The sequence below is a fragment of the Podarcis muralis genome, chromosome 2 (assembly GCF_964188315.1).
Source record: "Podarcis muralis chromosome 2, rPodMur119.hap1.1, whole genome shotgun sequence".
Lineage (NCBI taxonomy): Eukaryota > Metazoa > Chordata > Lepidosauria > Squamata > Lacertidae > Podarcis > Podarcis muralis.
Genome location: NC_135656.1, coordinates 96,557,021 through 96,576,093, shown reverse-complemented (window position 1 = coordinate 96,576,093; position 19,073 = coordinate 96,557,021). Strand labels below are relative to the sequence as shown.

General features: G+C 44.6%; 1 protein-coding gene across 6 annotated transcripts in view; it reads right to left on the bottom strand.

Moving 5' to 3' along the window:
• Positions 1–19,073, bottom strand: part of FRMD4B (FERM domain containing 4B) — a 235,277-nt gene that overhangs the window by 147,293 nt on the left and 68,911 nt on the right. For 2 of the 6 annotated variants that reach the window (XM_077925046.1, XM_077925047.1), the window contains exon 1: positions 207–454. The exons of 1 other annotated variant lie outside the window; for it this stretch is intronic. In XM_077925046.1, the coding sequence (XP_077781172.1) occupies positions 207–368 (162 nt within the window). In that variant the 5' untranslated portion in view covers positions 369–454. Of the gene's footprint in view, positions 1–206; positions 458–19,073 lie in introns of those variants that run through there. 3 more of the 6 variants (XM_077925045.1, XM_028719428.2, XM_077925044.1) reach the window with 3 other exon arrangements.

Below are 19,073 nucleotides of genomic sequence, written 5' to 3'. Positions count from 1 at the left end.
TTTTTAAAAAAATAAGAGCCAACCAAAAGCTAACTATTATCTTGTGCATGTGTAGAAAACATACAGGCTTCATCCAAGAGCATCCCACAGGTGAGTTGGTTAGGGCTGGTTGCACATAGGCTTTCCCACCCCATTTCTTTCCCCCCTTTTCTTTGGGGGCTATGCAATAAGGAGGAATAACCAAAGCACCCGAGGGTTCCTTTTACCTGATAGACGTCCCTTATCCCGCACCACGTCCTCAGCGCCTGGTGGCATCCCCTCACCCGCTGCGTGTACCACCTCCTCAGCGTCGACACCGTCAGGTTCCAGACGAAGCGGCTCCCGCTGAAGAGCAGGTCCTCCACTCCGCACATGAACACCGAAGCCATGACTTTGCCACTTCAGAGGGGGACCCTCGCACTCTCTTTCTCAGAGCCACGCTTCTTCCTCTCCTTCTCCTCTCTCCCTTGCGCCTTGGCTTTCAACAGTCCAGTTAATAATAGCAATAACAACAAGGCGCTCCTTCTGCTATTGCAGGCTCATGCTACACCGCGCCGAGCAAGGGGAGGCGCGCTTCGCGGAGAGGCGTGGGGGCCAGAGCCTCTCGCACAAACTCCTCATTCACGCGCCGCTTCCTGGGCAGACCTCCCAGACGCTGCCCCGGCGCGCCTTGAAGCCCAGCCAAGGGCTGAAGCCGAGGCGGCGGCAGCAGCGGTAGCTCCACACAGCCCAGCCTTGTGTCCTTCTTAACAGCTTATATAAATCTCCGCTAAGCTTCAGCAGCTACCACTACGGGTTCTAATTAAAAGTTTAACCCGTTTTGTGAGCGGGGAGCGCGTCTCTTTTTTCTTTCTTCCTCTCTCTCTTTCTCCCTCTCACACACGAGTAGCTTATCTGAATACTCCTGAGCTTGCTCCCCGCGCGAGGAAAGGGAGAAAAGAGACCACAAACAATTCCTTGTCAAGTACTTCCAGACTCCCTTTCCCTCCTAAATGCTCTTATAATATGGAAGCGCGCGCCTGCGCGCATCCACACTCTCCAAGGAAAAAGCGTAGAAAAACACCTCATAAGCCACCTTCAACTTTTCTTTTTTTTTAATGGAAGTTATAACGGTGTCACCATTTTTTTCTGTCAGTTAATAACGGGCCTGACATTTTATTTCCGTCTCTCTCAAACACACATAACTCGCAGAACTTTTCAAACCTAAAGCATCTTCTTCTGCTTGTGAGGAGAACCTCCCTCACGCGCAGGAGAATACTGTAATGCCTTAGTGAATGTTTCCTCTCTCTCTCTCTCTCTCTCTCTCTCTCTCTCTCTCTCTCTCTCTGGTATTCCCTATTTTTTAAATACACACACTCGGAGAAAGCCACCCCGCTAGCTAAGAAAAATGAGCGCCGATTTGGGTTCTCCTCCGTTTAAACTGACGGTAATCCTATTAAAACGCAGCATGCGGAGCACGAGAAAAACAGAGCCGCCTCACGCACGCTGAGCCCTTTCAGCAGGCAGGCCACAAGTAAATAAACACTCTGTGAAATAATAGCCCACAAGAGAATCCCAGGCTTGTCTCAGTAGTTGGTATAAAATTAGGCTGCCAAAGCCCAGCCCTTTGGAGAATTAAACCGTTAATGCTAGACGGGAAGGAGGGGGGTGGGGACGACTGCATTTCATTTTACAGGCCATTCCCTGTAAGGCTCAAAAGTGGGGAGGGCAGTTGTTAGTTGCTGGCAAGAGAGGAAGAAAACTCATCTTTTTAAACGATTACTCATGGGATTTGGAGTTTTCTAAGCTTTTGAGATATTGGAGAGGGGAGGGCAAGACAGCTTTCCTTGAACCGTTTCCCTACCAAACAGTGAAAATAAACTGTTTAGGTTGCAATATAGACGCAAAAGGTGAGGCGATAAGAGGAAGAGGAAGTTGCTGAGGAGGACCACAGTATTGCAAGGCAGAATCAATTTGATTTTTGTTTGTTTGTTGTGTTTCTATCCCACTTTGTCTCCAAAGGGCTTGACTGCCTGGTTCTCCCCTGCCTCATCTAATCCCCATAACAACCACCCTGCGAGGTAGGTTAGGCTGAGAGACCGCGGCTGGCCCATGGTCACCCAGTGAGCTTATGGCCAAATGGGGATTATGAATTCTCAAGTCTTAGTCCGACGGTGTAACCATTACACTGCACTGGCTCTTGACAAAGAGGAGGGAGCTGGAATAGAAGCCTTAAGGAACGGATACTGTGTGACACCATGCCATTTCCTAACATTCAGTCAAATTCCCTGCATATTTTTGGACACAAGTCCATTCTTTTGTGCACAAGAAGAAATAACTTGGTACTCCCTGCCTGTTGGCACCAGGCAGGAACCTTCAATGTACTCTTCTCAGCCTTGGCTTAAAACATTTTTCTTTAAGCCAACCCTATCCAGACATATAGGGATGTGGGTGGCGCTGTGGGTTAAACCACAGAGCCTAGGGCTTGCCGATCAGAAGGTCAGCGGTTCGAATCCCCGTGACGGGGTGAGCTTCCGTTGCTCGGTCCCTGCTTCTGCCAACCTAGCTGCTCAAAAGCACGCAGTGCAAGTAGATAAATAGGTACCACTCTGGGAGGAAGGTAAACGGCATTTCCGTGCACTGCTCTGGTTCGCCAAAAGTGGTGTAGTCATGCTGGCCACATGCTGGCCACAAATGCCAGCCAATAAAGCGAGATGAGCGCCACAACCCCAGAGTTGTCCCCGACTGGACCTAATGGTCAGGGGTCCCTTTACCTTTATCTGGACATATAGAAGGCTGGCATGATGTTTGCATCCTTTTGCTTACTGTTGGTTTTAATTATCTTTTGAATGTTGTTTGAATGCATTGCAGGGGGTTGGGCTAGATGACCCTTAGTGTCCCTTCCAACTCTATGAGTCTATGAGATGCCTGTTTTTAACTGTCTTTTGTTAACATTTAATTTCTTTTTGTAAACCACTTAAGATATTTTACAATGAGCAAGTGGAGTTGACATCTTTCCGCAGCGCCTGCAAGACGGAGCTGTTCCGCCAGGCCTTTGGGCAGGATGCAGTTTGACTTACTTTCCTTTGTATAAAACAAAACTGAAGGAGGCCCCCAACCTGCTCACAGGTCCTTGTGTGCTCAGTGAAAACAATTGGTCCTGGCAAGTATTAACCACTCTCAGCTCCAACCTGATAATTGCCACCTTCCCAGATTTTAACTTGTCTGAATTAATTTTAAGATGTACTTTAATTAATTGGTGTCTGTTTTTATGCATATTGTGTTGCTTTTATGATGTTAGCTGCTCTGAGCCTGGCCTCGGCCGGGGAGGCGGGATATAAATTATTATTGTTATTGTTATTGTTATTGTTATTATTACTATAGCAATATTGTTAAATAAAGCAAAGAAGCTACTTCCATCAGCCTTCACCAGCCTGGTGCCCTCCAGATATGTTGGGACTCTCCAACACCCAACAGCCCCAGACAGTGTCATCAAAAGTCAGGGATGACCGGATTTGGAGTCTAACATATCTGAAGGCACCACATTCAAGAAGACTGCCTTAAATGAACATGCACAGGGAGGAAGAGGCATGAGCTTGATAGCTCTACTTCCTGTCCCCATCACCCTCCAGGGTTGATTGTCTGCAGTGGGGAAGCCCCTGCATGCGTGGAGGTTCCCTGCGTGTTTTAGAACACTGAATTTCTGGGGTTCTAAAGCACCAAGGGAGCTTCAGACAGTAGCCCTCCAACTTAGGGAGCTTGGCTGGAACAGGGATTGTGGGTGGAGCTTCTGTACCTCCCTTCATGTGTTGATTTAAGTATCTATTCACATTGTGAACTTTCCTGGATCTAATTTATTTCATAATCATTAATAATAAATTAATAAGTCATGTAGAAATGCCTAAATAGGGCTAGTGGCACACCTGGTTTCAAACTGGATGGGGTACTGCATGTTGAGATTCCTGCATTTTGCAGGGGGTTGGGCTAGATGACCCTCGGGCCCCTTTCAACTCTACAATTCTGATTCTATGAAATATGAGATTAATTGTCACATTCTTACATTTTAACGTGGATACATTCCTAGAAATCTGGTTCTGCTTTCTAGGAATCTAGGCCCAAGGAAAAGAAAACCCATACAGAGGGCCAGAAAAACTTTATTATGTAAGTTGATGAGCACAATTAATACCTATATTTGATTAACAGTGACATCTGTAATTGTTTAATGCCTAAAATTTGCCTGTTACCTATGCTATCTGTGTTTTTTCATTAAAATGCTACATTATACCTGATCAGACTTCGTTTTGGGAAAGGGGAACATTTATACACATTTGGAACCAGCTGAATTAACACATGCCAGTAAGAAAACAGCAATAATTTTACTGAAGGACTGGTGACCTTATGCACCCCCAAAGAAATACTGAGATAAATCCAAGAACCCCCTGGCATTTCCTTGCATATAAATAAAAAAAAGAGGCTGCTTCCCAAATCACATTTTGAAGCCAAAGATACTTTCATGGAACACCATGGAACACATCAGAATGAAAAACTGGGCTGAAAAAAGTCAGAGACTAATGCAGAGTTCTGCCTTTAGGCAACAGCAGCAGGAACAACAACAAATCAAATGCACAGAGATTGGATTGGTAGTGGTACATGTGAAAAGGATCTTGGAATCAGTAGTTATTGACAAGCTGAACATGAATCAGCTGAGTGATGCAGCTGCAAAAGAGGTGAATGCGTTTTTAGGCTGCATTAATAGAACCACAGATTCAGGGCACGCCAAAAGCACATCTAGCCCAGCAGCCTGTCCTCAAGGTGGTCAAATGGATGCTTCTGGGAAGCTCACAAGCAGGACCCGTGCACAAGAGCCCTCTTCCCTCCTGGGGTTTCCTGCAACTGGTATTCAAAAGCACACTGCCTCCTTCTGTGGAGGCAGACCACCGCCATCTTTGAGCCCAATTTGGTGATCCTGATCAGGCCCAACCCAGACCCTAAACTGCTATCTGGGGCCTTGCACAGCCCTACCTGTTATGGCCTTGACATACACCTTTAGTAAACACGCAGCAAGCTGTGGTAGATAGAAGATGCAGGCAGAGAGCCTGTACTGCATCATTTCCTTCTTCCTCATTGTCCTGGCTGCTTAGTCACATGTTTAATAGCCTCCCTACTTTTGACTGCTCCAGATCACTCCAGGTAGACTCAATCTGATCTGAGGTCATCTGGGGCTGTCTTGAACTATTCTGGACAGATCCCGGTTTCCATCTGGGATCCAGGATATGTCCTGATTAGTAACCGAGCTGAAGCTGGGAGACTAGAGAGAATCAGGAAAGGTGAAGGTGGGCTTTTTGGTGTTTTTAGTTAGCTTTGCCAATCAGGAGGCCTCTTTCTGCCTGCCTATCATAGAAGCTGATGTTAGGCATTCCTACCAGGAAAGGGGGTCTGAAGCCCAAATATACACAGGACTGGTCTCTGAAGTTCCGTGTTCTAATCCGGATTTCTGGAGCTCTGTGCAGGTTGTAGCGCTTCACAATCATTCAAATGCTCCTTTTTTTAGTACAAAGTAGTTACAGTTCTTATCTCATTTATCCTCACACAACATTCCTGTGATGTCAGAAAGGTGTGTAAAATCACAGAAAAGCACAGATTGGACTCTGTCAATCAGGCATCACAGCATAGCGTATCACAACCCACAATGACCTGTTTTGTTTTGTTTTTGCCCAGCCTTCATTAAACTTCATTAAACGATTGCTGAATAGAGCTTTGAATAATACCACAGAGGCTTGAACTTTATAGGCACCCCCCCACACACAATTCGTTTATGAAACACTGCAATCATTTTTAATAGTCACACGCAGAATAGTAACTATTTTAGTAACGGAACTCCAAGTCCCAAGCGTTATTTCAACACTTATTATATTTAACCGTGCTTTTGCTCACTGAATTTCAACAGGAGTGAGAAAGAACATCTGCACTATGACAACTAAGATTCTCAAAATAAAGAACTAGCTAGCACATAAAAATGCACACCACTTTATTGTACATAATATTCCAAGCATCTTTAAGTCAAAATGTAAATCAGACAAATTGCGGGGGTGGGGGTGGGGAGAGAGATAATTTCAATTGTTTTAATTCTAGGACCAACATATAATTGTTTTTAAAAGTATAAATAATGTATATTTTCCACCCTGATGCTCTCAACTCACATTTCTAAAGGTCAGTCCTGAATAATCTTTGCACTTAGCAGTCATCAGCATACAAATAGCCAATAGTTTTGCAGGTGCTGATCAAAAACCAAGGCTGGAGGTATTTAAGCAGAGACCAGGTGGCAATCTGCTATAAGAGGTGCTGCACTTGCATTGAGCAAGGGGTTGAACTAGTGGTCCTCCAAGGACCCTTCCAACTGTCCAGTCCTTTGGTTTGTATGCAACCAAAGCACTTCATATGTGAAATGACTTCCAAGAGTGCTCCTGTCTCCTCTCCCACTATGCACCTCCCAAATCTGCTCTGGGAGAGAAAGTGTCAGGTGTGCGTGCAGGAGCCAGGTCCTGTAACCAATAGGACTCTGCAGGACTGGGGCCTTCCTAAGTTTGTTCTGAAGAGGCAAGGCGCAGCCACACAGATGAGGCTGATTGGTAACTCACAGCACCTGGTGGCAAGAGCCGGGAAGGGATATAAGGTCAGCATTTTCCCTTCGGCTCTTTGCCATAGCAACACGTTCCCTGCCCTGCTGCGTTTGACTTCTTGACTCCTTGCTTCTTGATCCTTGGACCCCTGACTTTGTGACTCCTTCCTGATCCTCAGACCCTTGACTTCGTGACTCCTTGCTACTTGACCCTGAGACCCTTGGCTTCTTGACTCCCGGCTCTCTGTTCTTCAGACTCTTGGCTTTCTGACTCCTGGCTTCTGGACTCCTGTTCCTGCTCCCACCCCGCCATCTTGCCCAACGTCCCCAGCTGGGACTTCGATTGCTCTTGACCAGTTTTCTACATACACAATTATTAGACTGGATACAACCTTAGGAGTCTATCATTTTCAGCTTTCCCTCACCAGTCTGACATGATGCTCTGCTTCCCTTGACATGCTATTAGCTAGCTGCAACACAGTAGGGTCAGGCCACCAGTGTTTCTGCTTTTAATCTATATTCTGGAATAGTAGTTAGAAATAAAGGCAATTTACAAAAAAACATTTTATGGCCTTGGCTTTCCAAATGGTCCAGGAGGTGGTGACTGAGGTCAGAAGAGGGAGGATTAAATCTACCACTTTGAATTTTCAAATATTTCTTGCAGACATGTGAAGCATTTAAGAGTAGTCTGCTAATGAGAAATGCCTGGGAGTCCCAGCCTGCTCAGCTCTGGTATATATATATATACACACACATGCATGCATATATATATATATATAGAGAGAGAGATATTGGTTTGATCAAACCTGGGACTATTTTACAAAAAGGGACGCAACTTCTGGTGATATTCTGAAGGCAAAGTGCTTTGAAAATGCACCATGCTCAATTCTGTTGAAAGTGAGTGAGCGTCATTACACGTTATGTCATAGTGATATGTGAGTGAATAAGGAGGATGGAAAAGCATTAAAGGGTGACACTGTGGGTTAAACCACTGAGCCTAGGGCTTGCTGATCAGAAGGTCGGGGGTTCGAATCCCCGCAACGGGGTGAGTTCCTGTTGCTCGGTCCCAGCTCCTGCCAACCTAGCAGTTCGAAAGCACGTCAAAGTGAAAGTAGATAAATAGGTACCACTCCGGCAGGAAGGTAAACGGTGTTTCTGTGCGCTGCTCTGGTTTCGCCAAAAGTGGCTTAGTCATGTTGGCCACATGACCCAGAAAGCTGTCTGTGGACAAATGTCGGCTCCCTTGGCCAGTAAAGCAAGATGAGCACCGCAACCCCAGAGTCGTTTGCGACTGGACTTAATTGTCAGGGGTTCTTTACCTTTACCTTTTTTACAAGACAAAGTAGCATGCATCATAAGGAAACGTTGAACATTTAAGCACAGAGAAACTTGTTTTAAATCCCAACTATAACTGATGTGAAGGGAGGTTTTAAGGTAGAGTTTCCTTAAGCAGAATCCCTGGATGTCAGGTGAGGTACAAAGGGCATAGATTTTAGTGCAAAGGATTTCCCCCCCTGCATTTGTGCAAAAGAGAAACTACAGAAGCCCTGAACCTCTGGGTTTGGCAAAAATTCAGAACATGAGCATCCAGCATGTGCATAAAGTTTGTAAATAGGCAAAGGAAAATAGAAAGTGAAGAGAAATTGAATTATGATTCTTAGGTAAAACTAACATACCTGTAGCTATTTGGGGTACATTTTAGAGAGGATTATTCAGCTTTGACGGCGGTCACTCACCTTTTTCTACAGATCAGTCTTAAAAGGACTCTTGAGAGCAATGCTTCTCTGTGTCTCTTGTTAGAAGATGGACATCTTATACAAAACAGTAGGGGAAGAACTAGTGGGATACTCAGAAGATGGCAAGGGCTTATTATAACCATGTCTTTATTCTTCAGGGGAGGAAAAAAAAGGCTGTCAATGGGAGACATGCCCTACTTTGAAAAGACCTGGAAAAAACAGCTGCTACATATCATCTTTTTTCAGGCAGTTTGAACAAAAGACTAAGATCTTTAGCCAAGGAAAAAATCTTGTAAGACACAAGTTCAAGGGGACTGCACTTTAAAAATAACTCAGTGTGTTTCATGAAATCGCTCAAAATAGTATAACTACAGAAGAGCAGTGAAAGACAGAACAAGATATAGATGATAGATTAGATAGAGAGGGGGAGGAGAAGGAGAAGGAAATGGATTCTAGCTGAAGTCTGATAATATTTTTAAGCTAACGTTTGCAGGGACAGAGGATGGAAGGCAGGAGACAATTGTTAAAAATCTGAGCTGGGCATTGCATTAGCATAGAATCCGATGGAGAGGTATATTAGACCAAAGTTCAGCCCCCCTCCAGCCCCCCCCCCCCCGGTTAAGATTGGCCAGGAGGGCACCATGTACATACAGCTGTCTCCTCCCACACTTTGCTGCCATTTTGCGTGCCCCTCCTCAGCAACTGCAGCCTGAAGTGGCCACCTCAATCTGCCTAATGGTATTCTGTTGCAGATTTGGGGTGCCATGAAGGGGCAAAATACTGTTAGTATGTAACAATGTTGTTATTATTATATTTTTAACTCAAATGATACAAAACGGTACTTGTGAGATTTTCTGCCTGGGGGGGGGGGGGGAGCTTGATTGGACTTTGTTACTGTGCCATTTGTTGCACTGCCTCAGGCAGCAAAGAGACTTGGTGGGCTGGCCTCTCGAGAAAAGTATGGTAATAAGATTCATGTGGCAAAGCATGGCTAGCATAGTGTGCAAACACATTTAGATACCATACATTTTAAATTGTGAATCCTCTGCAGTTGGTGTCAAACCCTGAATTAGCTATTACATCCATTTGGGAGCAAAGAAAATAGGAGCACTAATACTTCATTCATCTTTAAACATTGTGAAGTCATTATTTCTTGATAAGCAGATTTTTTTCACACTCTGAGCACAAAAGCAAGCCAGGAGGTTAACTAGCCTTAATGTTCTCTAGTTCCATGTTCAATTGCATATATTGGAATAGAAAATGCCCTTCCTGTGTTGGCTTACTTAGCCACCAATGAGGCACAACAGCAGTCAAACCATCAGATCATTTGGCATCAGTGCTCAAATCATCAACCATCTCCTATGTACATCATTACCCCTAGAGTTCAGGTATATTATGAAAAGCTGACAGATCCTATCATTTGTTGAATAAAGTACATTCCCCTATCTCTCCATGTTTGCCAAGCCATTTCCCTTCCCTAAGTATTTTGGTGGAATTAGCCTTGTTTTAAAGCCATCATGCAATAGCTTCCAAACACATTGCTCCTGTTCCTTAGAGTCCCACCCCGCCACTGCCTATGACAGCATGTAACACTTATGTGCTCGCTCCCACTCATGCACATCATTCTGGACACATTCCTTAGACAGAACGTAGCGCAAAAGAACCAGCCCAGGAGTTCTGCCTCATGAATGACTAAGAGGAACACAGAACTCCTTATCAGTTAGATGGCTACTGTCTGCAGCACAATTTCTTGGTGCCCAGGACTGCCTGATACCAATGAGATCATAAGGAAGTGACAGTTTCTCAGTGTGAATGGTACAAGCATGCATACTCTTCTTTGAAACAAAAGCAAACTGCATAATAAGGGGGGAAATGATCACTTCAGCCCAGCAAGACTGCCTATCAAACTTCTAGTCCAGATAAGAGTTCAGCTGATATGAGACATGTGTAAGTCCTGGGGGCAGAATCTCTGCATAAAGGCTGCCCAATTCTTTCCTGAGTGTAATCCTCTCCTGCCATGGGCAAAGAGAAAAACACTCAGTGAAGGCACACTCTTCAACAGGCAAAGGTGCCTTCACTTTCTTAACTGTCCAGTAAGTACAGTTGTTTATTTACTTTATAGAATTAGAGAGTTGGGAGGGTTCCCAAGACTCATCTAGTCCAACCTCGTGCAATGCAGGAATTACAGCTGAATAATCCCTGGCAGATGACCAGCCCACCTCTGCTTAAAAACCTCCAGTGGAGCAGAGTCCACCACCTCCTTCGGAGGCATTCTGTACAGGGCCGGATTTAGGTTTGATGAGGCCCTAAACTACTGAAGGTAATGGGGCCCTTTATATGTCCAGGTGTCCTTTGTCAACAACAAATTGTTGCTTTTTTAATTTTAATACACACACACACACACACACACACACATACATATAGTAAAGGTAAAGGTACCCCTGCCCGTACGGGCCAGTCTTGACAGACTCTAGGGTTGTGCGCTCATCTCACTCTATAGGCCGGGAGCCAGCGCTGTCCGCAGACACTTCCGGGTCATGTGGCCAGCGTGACAAGCTGCATCTGGCGAGCCAGTGCAGCACACGGAATGCCGTTTACCTTCCTGCTGGTAAGCGGTCCCTATTTATCTACTTGCACCTGGGGGTGCTTTCGAACTGCTAGGTTGGCAGGCGCTGGGACCGAACGACGGGAGTGCACCCCGCCGCGGGGATTCGAACCGCCAACCATGCGATCGGCAAGTCCTAGGCACTGAGGTTTTACCCACAGCGCCACCCGCGTCCCATTTATACACACACACACACACACACACACACACACACACACACACACAATAATAATAACCAGTAGCACCTTAGAGACCAACTAAGTTTGTTCTTGGTATAAGCTTTCGTGTGCATGCACACTTCTTCAGAGACTTTTTTTGTGTTGAATATATGCTACATGGTAATTTATGGACCTAATAGGTATCTAAAGCCATTTGTACATAACAAAATATGTATTTTATCCATTTTGCATTACTTCCCCTGGGAAAGCATGCCTTGGTTTTGGAATGTTTTGGTTTTGGAACAGACTTCCGGAACAGATTAAGTTTGAGAACCAAGGTACCACTGTATATAGAAATGAGCAAACCAGTGATATTTTAGGGAGCAGGATAGCATTACTCCATTACTTACATCATAGGAGCCTACACAATACAAAACACTGTTACTGTATGTAGGTTTTATTTTATTTGTTTTTTATCTTATATTTTGGAAATGTACATCCATTTTTTTTCCTTTAAATTTTTTGGGGGCCCCCAAGAGAGAGGGGCCCTAAGCTATAGCTTGTTTAGCTTATACGTAAATCTGGCACTGATTCTGTTCTACTGTTGAACAGCTCTTACTGTCAGGAACATCTTCCTAATGTTGAGTCAGAATCTTCTTTCTTCTAGTGTGAATCCATTGGTTCAGGTCCTGCCCTGTGACAGCCCTTCAGTCCTTTGAAGATGGCCATTGTATCGCCCTTCCCTTCAGTAGAAACCTTGTGCTCCACCCTTCCAGTGCAGTTGCATCACATGGAGTGGCTGACAACAATTAAAAACAAATATTCTGTTCCAAAGTGTTCCTTGGGAATTTTGTAGCAAATACCATTCTCTGCACTCCCCCCCCTGTCATATTTCTGCAGAATTGTAGAATATACACACTCCAACACATTTAGATTGCCTTCACAAGATCAGTTCCGCTATCACTGAAAAGGGAAACCTGTATTTTATTTTATTTATGCCCGAAAATTATCCTGAACTCTATCAAAAGTTAGGAGTACAAAATGCACTCCTAAGCAGATATTAGCATTGGCCATAAAGTGCAGTGAAGCACACTTGAAATCGATTAGACTTACAGGACAACCCTCTGCATGCTTACTCAGAATCAAGTGCCACTATGCTCAATGGAGCTTGCTCCCTCATAAGTGAGCATAGGATTGAAGGTATAAACAAGATTAATTGTGTTGTGGCAGCCATGTCCCTCCCTCCCCCTTGCCCTAAACAAGAGAAAATCAAACCATATGATGGGAGTTTGCTGACTACTCTCAACTGAGTAGGGGTTGCAGTTTGCTGTTAATTTTCTAATCCCCTCCAACTGCTTCCAGCTAATTTCTGATTACTGGTTTCTCTGGCGATCTCTCTGATAAGTCACTGTGAAATAACCTCAAAGGGCTTGACAACAGGAGATGATCCTACCAGGGGTCTTTTGTGCCCAGTGGGGTACATCTGAGAGACCCGGAAGGTGCCCTTGGTATTTTGGAGAGGCATAAAATATCAAAGGGAGGCGAAAGCAGCCAGGTAATTATATCTGCACGAAGTATTTTCATGGCTGAAACAGAATACTGGAGCCCAAGAGCTAGCCTGAGTTTATTATCATTATTATTTTACAGCTTCATTAATCTGTGGAAAGTGGGAACAGAACTGCAGAGTGATCTAAAACGATATGCAAAGAAAGGTGCCCCACCAGGAAGCTGATAGTAACCTCCCACCTGTTTTAATGACATTGTTTATCTGTATTGGAATTCTGAGATATTTCTTGTTCCAACACATATATAACAGCTTCCCACAGCTTGGTGCCCTACAGATGTTGCCAGACTACTGTTCCTATAATCCCTGGCTGTTGGCCATGCTGGCTGGGGCTGATAGCAGCTTGATTCCTAAATATATGGGCTGGCACAAAGTGGGAAGGGTGGTGGTCACTAGCATAACTAGTGGGGGGATGGGCCACACTGGGTGACCACTTAACACAGGGGTGGCACTTACCCCAGGGGCCTGCAGCACGCCCAAGCCACACTCCTGGGAGTGACACGGTGGCTCGGATGTCTGCAGGTACCACACCACCTGAAAAGGTGGCATAGGGCTCGTGTTCGCCTGCCTAGGAGAGGTGTGACGGAGGCAGAGCCTGAAAGGGCCTCAGTTCACTTCCCGTCCCCGTTGGAACAAGTTTCTCAGTAAGGTCACACCTACGATACGTTTAAAGTGCATGGCTTTCCCCAAAGAACCCTGGGGACTGTAGTTCATTAAGAGTGCTGGTAACTGCAAATCTGCAAAGGCTACTACAGTTCCCATCATTCCCATGGAGATACCATGTGCTTTAAATGTGTGTTGAATGTGCTTTAAATGTATGGAGTGGATATGACCCAAGTATTCTCCTTGGAGCTATGACAACTGCATAGGACCAGGAAAGGACAATTTGCAATTTTTGCTCTGCAACCTGCCAGCTAAGGATAACATCTGATGCATCTAGTCTGCAATTTGCCTCAAGACTTTTTCTTGTATTCACATTAAGACTGGAACATATTAGTGGGAAGTTTGGTCTGATGTTTTTAGAAAAGGAAGTTGTCAGTATATTTTGAACACGGTCAGAAAATGTCCACATTTCACATCTCCCACGTGCAGTCAATGGCCTATGGTGATTATGAACCAATGTAGTTTTAAGACTAGTCATGGTACATAATTATCCTTTTTTATTTTAAATTAATAAGGTATTAGCACAATGCAAGTTTGACAGGCTAGCAGGGGGAAGTCAATAATGATTTAAGATCTGGAGAAGCAGTGAATCGATAGACATTGTTTATTACAGCAGATTAAAGTTGGCATAAATGCTCCTCCGATGTACAGCAAACATCTAGAAATCAGACCTCAGCATTATCGGGGGCATTTGACCATGGAAGAGAAAATGACTCAGCTTGCAAAGAGCAATTTAACACTCATCTCCATTCAATAGGGCTTTGAACTTTATTCAGCTACAGCATATCCATCAAAAAGTTTGAAAACGCCTGTGGGAATGAGAAAATTAAAATATGGCAAAAAAAATGTTTTATTGTGGATCATTTTATTTTGAGATTTAATGAGTTGTAAACCACTTTGATATGTTCTCTTTAGGTAAAGGTAAACCATTAGGTCCAGTCGTGGCTGACTCTGGGGTTGCGGCGCTCATCTCGGTTTATTGGCCGAGGGAGCCGGCGTACAGCTTCCGGGTCATGTGGCCAGCATGACTAAGCCGCTTCTGGTGAACCGCCGGAGTGGTACCTATTTATCTACTTGCACTTTGACGTGCTTTCAAACTGCTAGGTTGGCAGGAGCAGGGACCGAGCAACGGGAGCTCACCCCGTAGCGGGGATTCGAACCGCTGACCTTCTGATTGGCAAGCCCTAGGCTCTGTGGTTTAACCCACAGCGCCACCCGCGTCCCATGTTCTCTTTAAAATATGTTTTTTTATTTAAAAATGGCATAGAAATGAAATTAATAGATAAAAGCTTTGAGTTCTGCAGAATGGTTGAACTTCTGAACACATGCACCCCGGTCCAGTACTCTATCCACATGCTTTGTTCTTGCTAAGCTTGAATCATATTAATTTTTTTCTACTTAGGTTAAGAATGAAACTGGAAATCTAGTGCAATGCAGTCTTCATTTAGCTTTCCACATTGTATGGGTAGTAATGGTAGAAGCAGCATCAGCTTTCTACCACCCTAACATATGCTTTCTCCAATTAGGAGTGCCAAGAGCTAAAGCCAGCTCATTTAAAAATAGTGCTTACACAAAATGTTCCACCAGGAGATGGGTTTTCCAAAGTATTCAAGTGATTTGCTTTCCAGGGGGAATAAAACACCTAAGTACCTGCAATGATTAATCTCAGTGTGGGAAGTGTCTGTGCTATCTCACTGATGGAGATAAATAGAGATGTGACCAGGGCAGCAATTATATGGAAATGGTTCCCATGATTGGTCCATAATTTCATCCCTAGCCAGCTACCTCTTTGCTTCTTCCTTCAGCCCTTGACCCCACTTCCCTTCCTCTGCTTTCATTCTAATACACCCATTGCTTCTATACCCTCTCATCTTCCCCATCTGCTTTCCTCCATCTCTTCCTCTTCATCTCTTTCCAAATTGTTCCGATTTTCCATTTTCCTCACCCCAGTGCATTCATATGTTTCTTGTGCACCCCATTCAACTATTTAACTTGTACACCCCAGTGCACAGCTGGTCAACCCTCTACTGCCCAGTTCAGAAGTAGCCAACATGGTGCCCTCCATATGTTTTGGACCACAACTCCCATCAGCCGTAGCCAACATGACCAGCGGTCAGGGCTGAGGGAGTTGTCATTCAAAATATCTAGAGGGCACCATATTGGCTACCTAGACTGGATCTTTCACACTGACAATTTCTCCTAAATCATTGGATCATGTATCCTACAACAGAGCAGCGAGCCTCATTTCTATTATCTCTGAGCTTCTGTGATATTGCAGCAGCTCAGCCAATGGCCCGAGAGTCCTCAAAGTTTGCAACTTGCACTCATATTTTTTCCTTAAAAGCAATAGCCTCATTTCCCCCCCTACTTAAAAATAATAATACCAACGTGACCCTTTTGAGCAAAAATGGATGTGCTGTGTGCTTTAACTGGAACCTCAATTCATCTGTCTACAAATGTGGTAAATGCCCTAAAGTGGTATCTCCACTATGTGTGTGTATGTGAAATTTATTATTATTATTATTATTAAATAAACTTGTATACTGTCCTTCAATGGAAATTATCAGGGTGGTTTACAATCAAAAGTATACACACCCATGTACAACAGCAAGTGGGTTGTTGCTGAAAGAGAAACATATATCCCTAACATTACCACAGTTGTTCAGAGTTTTCCCTAACACACCAGGCAGCAGAGGGAATGTGTATCTCAAAACTGAACTGTTCATAGAGAGTTGGGCTTCCTGCCATTCCAGGATCAAGGAAGGGGGAAGCAGGAAAGCCCCACCTCCCGATTCATTCATTTATTCTTCCTAAGATGGGTGGAGGGCAGGAACACAGGAACAACCAGATGTTAGATCTTTGACTCCCACTATGTGCTACTAAGGGCAAATGAAATGTTGCATTGACGTGGGGTAATTGCATTGCCAATTTAGAACAATGCACACTAATGGGCAAAGACACTTTTTTAAAAAGTTCTGCTGGGCAATGGACTGGCATCATCACCAGCCTTATCCAGTGGGAATTGTGACATTTGGAAATGTCAAAAAACAAACCCTCAAACCTGGACAAAGCACATTCACATACACCAGTGAGAAAGGATGTTGGAGAAGGAAACTCTAGAGTTGGGGGTCAGCCCAGCCCATATTCACTGTCGTAGTTTAGATGAGTCAGCCTAGAGAGAGGAAAGGGAGACACTGTAGCCACACCAAAAAGAAAGGGAAAGGGTAGAGATGAAATCAAAGAATGAGGAAGGGACTGGTGAGAGTCATATCCAAGAGAAAGCAACTTTTGGTACTGCACAAAATATAGGAGGTTTCAAAAGCTGTGTATGATCTGGATTAACTTCTATTTAATTCTCTCTCTTTTTTGTTCTCCTGATGGTTTCTTGCAGGCGAATGGGTTGCAGATGGATGGCTAAGCTGCCTCCCTGGCAATAGTGTTATCTCAATGTTAGGCAATAGGAAGGGTCTGCCTGTGATCTGTGATTGTTGGGCACATTCATCCCCCACTATTTCTTATTCAAGTTATCACATAGGATTGTGCAAATTTATAGCTTTGTTATTTGCCCATTTGACATGGAGCTGGCAAAAACATGTCTGAAAAACATGGAGCATTCAACATGTCTGCCTTGAGCCCTCTAACCCTTAAAAATGCTTCTAGCTCTCTGCATGAGAAAAGGCAACTGTGGTCCTGACATTCTGCCCACCCCCTTCCTCGACTTGTTGTGGTGGGCAAGAATCCAGCATTGCCGCACAGCAGGTGTGTGTGGGGGGGGGGGAAGGGCAGGAAGGGGAAATGAACGGGTGGGAGAAAGCCACAGCTACCTTCTTTCCTCTCGCATAAAGGTAAAGGTAAAGGGAACCCTGACCATTAGGTCCAGTCGTGGCCGGCTCTTTGACGTGCTTTTAATCTGCTAGGTTGGCAGGAGCAGGGACCGAGCAATGGGAGCTCACCCCATCATGGGGATTCGAACAGCCAACCTTCTGATCAGCAAGTCCTAGGCTCTGTGGTTAAACCCACAGCGCCACCCGCGTCCCTTCCTCTCGCATAGAGATATTTAAAGCTGTAGTAACAGTTCTCCAGGCTCCAACCTGGCAACTCTGCCTGTGACCTCTACAGCGGCTTGGTTGGGCATGCTTGGTGCTAAATGTCACTAGAGCAACTACCGAAGTGGAAGGAACTAAAGTCACATTAGATTAAGAGCAAATATTACATAAATAGATATAGATGATACGTATGTTTCAAAGTGTTGGTGTTGATCTTTAAAGCCCTTAATGGCTTTGGCTCTGCACTCCTGAAGGAGCATCTCCACCCACATTGTTCAGTCCGGTCACTGAGGTCTAGTTCCAAGGACCTTCTGGCGGTTCCCTCACTGCAAGAATTGAAGTTACAAGGAACCAGGCAGAGGGAACGCCCTCCCATCAGCTGTCAAAGAGATAACCAATTGCATGATTTTCCGAAGACATCTGAAGGCAGCCCTGTATTGGGATGCTTTTAACGTGTGGTGTTCTGTTGTGTTGTTGTAGTGTTGTTGCATCCAGTCAGGTGGGCAGGGTACAACCCCCCCCCCACATAAACATATAAAGTACAGTGGTACCTCGGGTTAAATACTTAATTTGTTCCGGAGGTCCGTTCTTAACCTGAAACTGTTCTTAACCTGAAGCAGCACGGTAGCTAATGGGGCCTCCTGCTGCCGCCGCATGATTTCTGTTCTCATCCTGAAGCAAAGTTCTTAACCCGAGGTACTATTTCTGGGTTAGCGGAGTCTGTAACCTGAAGCGTATGTAACCTGAAGTGTATGTAACCCGAGGTACCACTGTAATATAATTCTTGATTGATGACCGCAGAGCAAAAGGGCCAAACATTTCATCAAGAAAGAGCAGGCAAACGATGTAGCAGGCAGAGAAGGAGCAGGTGAGGGAAAGAATAAAGACGAACAGGGATTTAATAATTAGACTGTGAAGTCTAAATGTTTAGACTCATTTTTGGAATCTCTGTTTATTGATCAAGTGTGCAGCCTGGACTCTTCCATACTTTAAAATTTAATTACTGAGATTTTCATGCATATATCTATTACAATGAGCAACTTACGTGGCCTGTTTGTTACGCAGGTCTGATCCTTATTTTACCAACAGATTGTTAAGGAACAACTGTTCTCCTTAGAGAGAACATAAGGTGAGCAGGGCCTGTCAGAGGAAGCCATTTGGAAAAGGAAGAGGATGTCTGGCAGCGAAGCACAAATGCTCATAGAGGGCCATTTAGGCAGCCATAGGAAGGCAGCCTGGCACTTCAAAGTTCCTTGCTATTCACACAAGTGAACCAAATGAATGACTCCCGTGGCTCTAGGGAAGCTGCTAATAATAATAATAATAATAATAATAATAATAATAATAATTTATTATTTATTATTTATACCCTGCCCATCTTCTAAAAGTCAGATAGTTGTTTATTTCCTTCACATCTGAAGGGAGGGCATTCCACAGGGCAGGAGCCACTACCAAGAAGGCCCTCTGCCTGGTTCCCTGTAACTTCACTTCTCGCAGGGAGGGAACTGCCAGAAGGCCCTCGGAGTTGGACCTCAGTGTCTGGACTGAGCAATAGGGGTGGAGACGCTCCTTCAGGTATACTGGGCAGAGCCCAGATACTGTAGAAACTAAAGAGCATCCACCAACAAAAGAAGAGTGGCAGATGAAACTGATGGACTATGCCGAGTTGGCAACATTAACTGGGAAAAATTGGAACAAGCAAGACCAGACTTTCCTGAAAGACT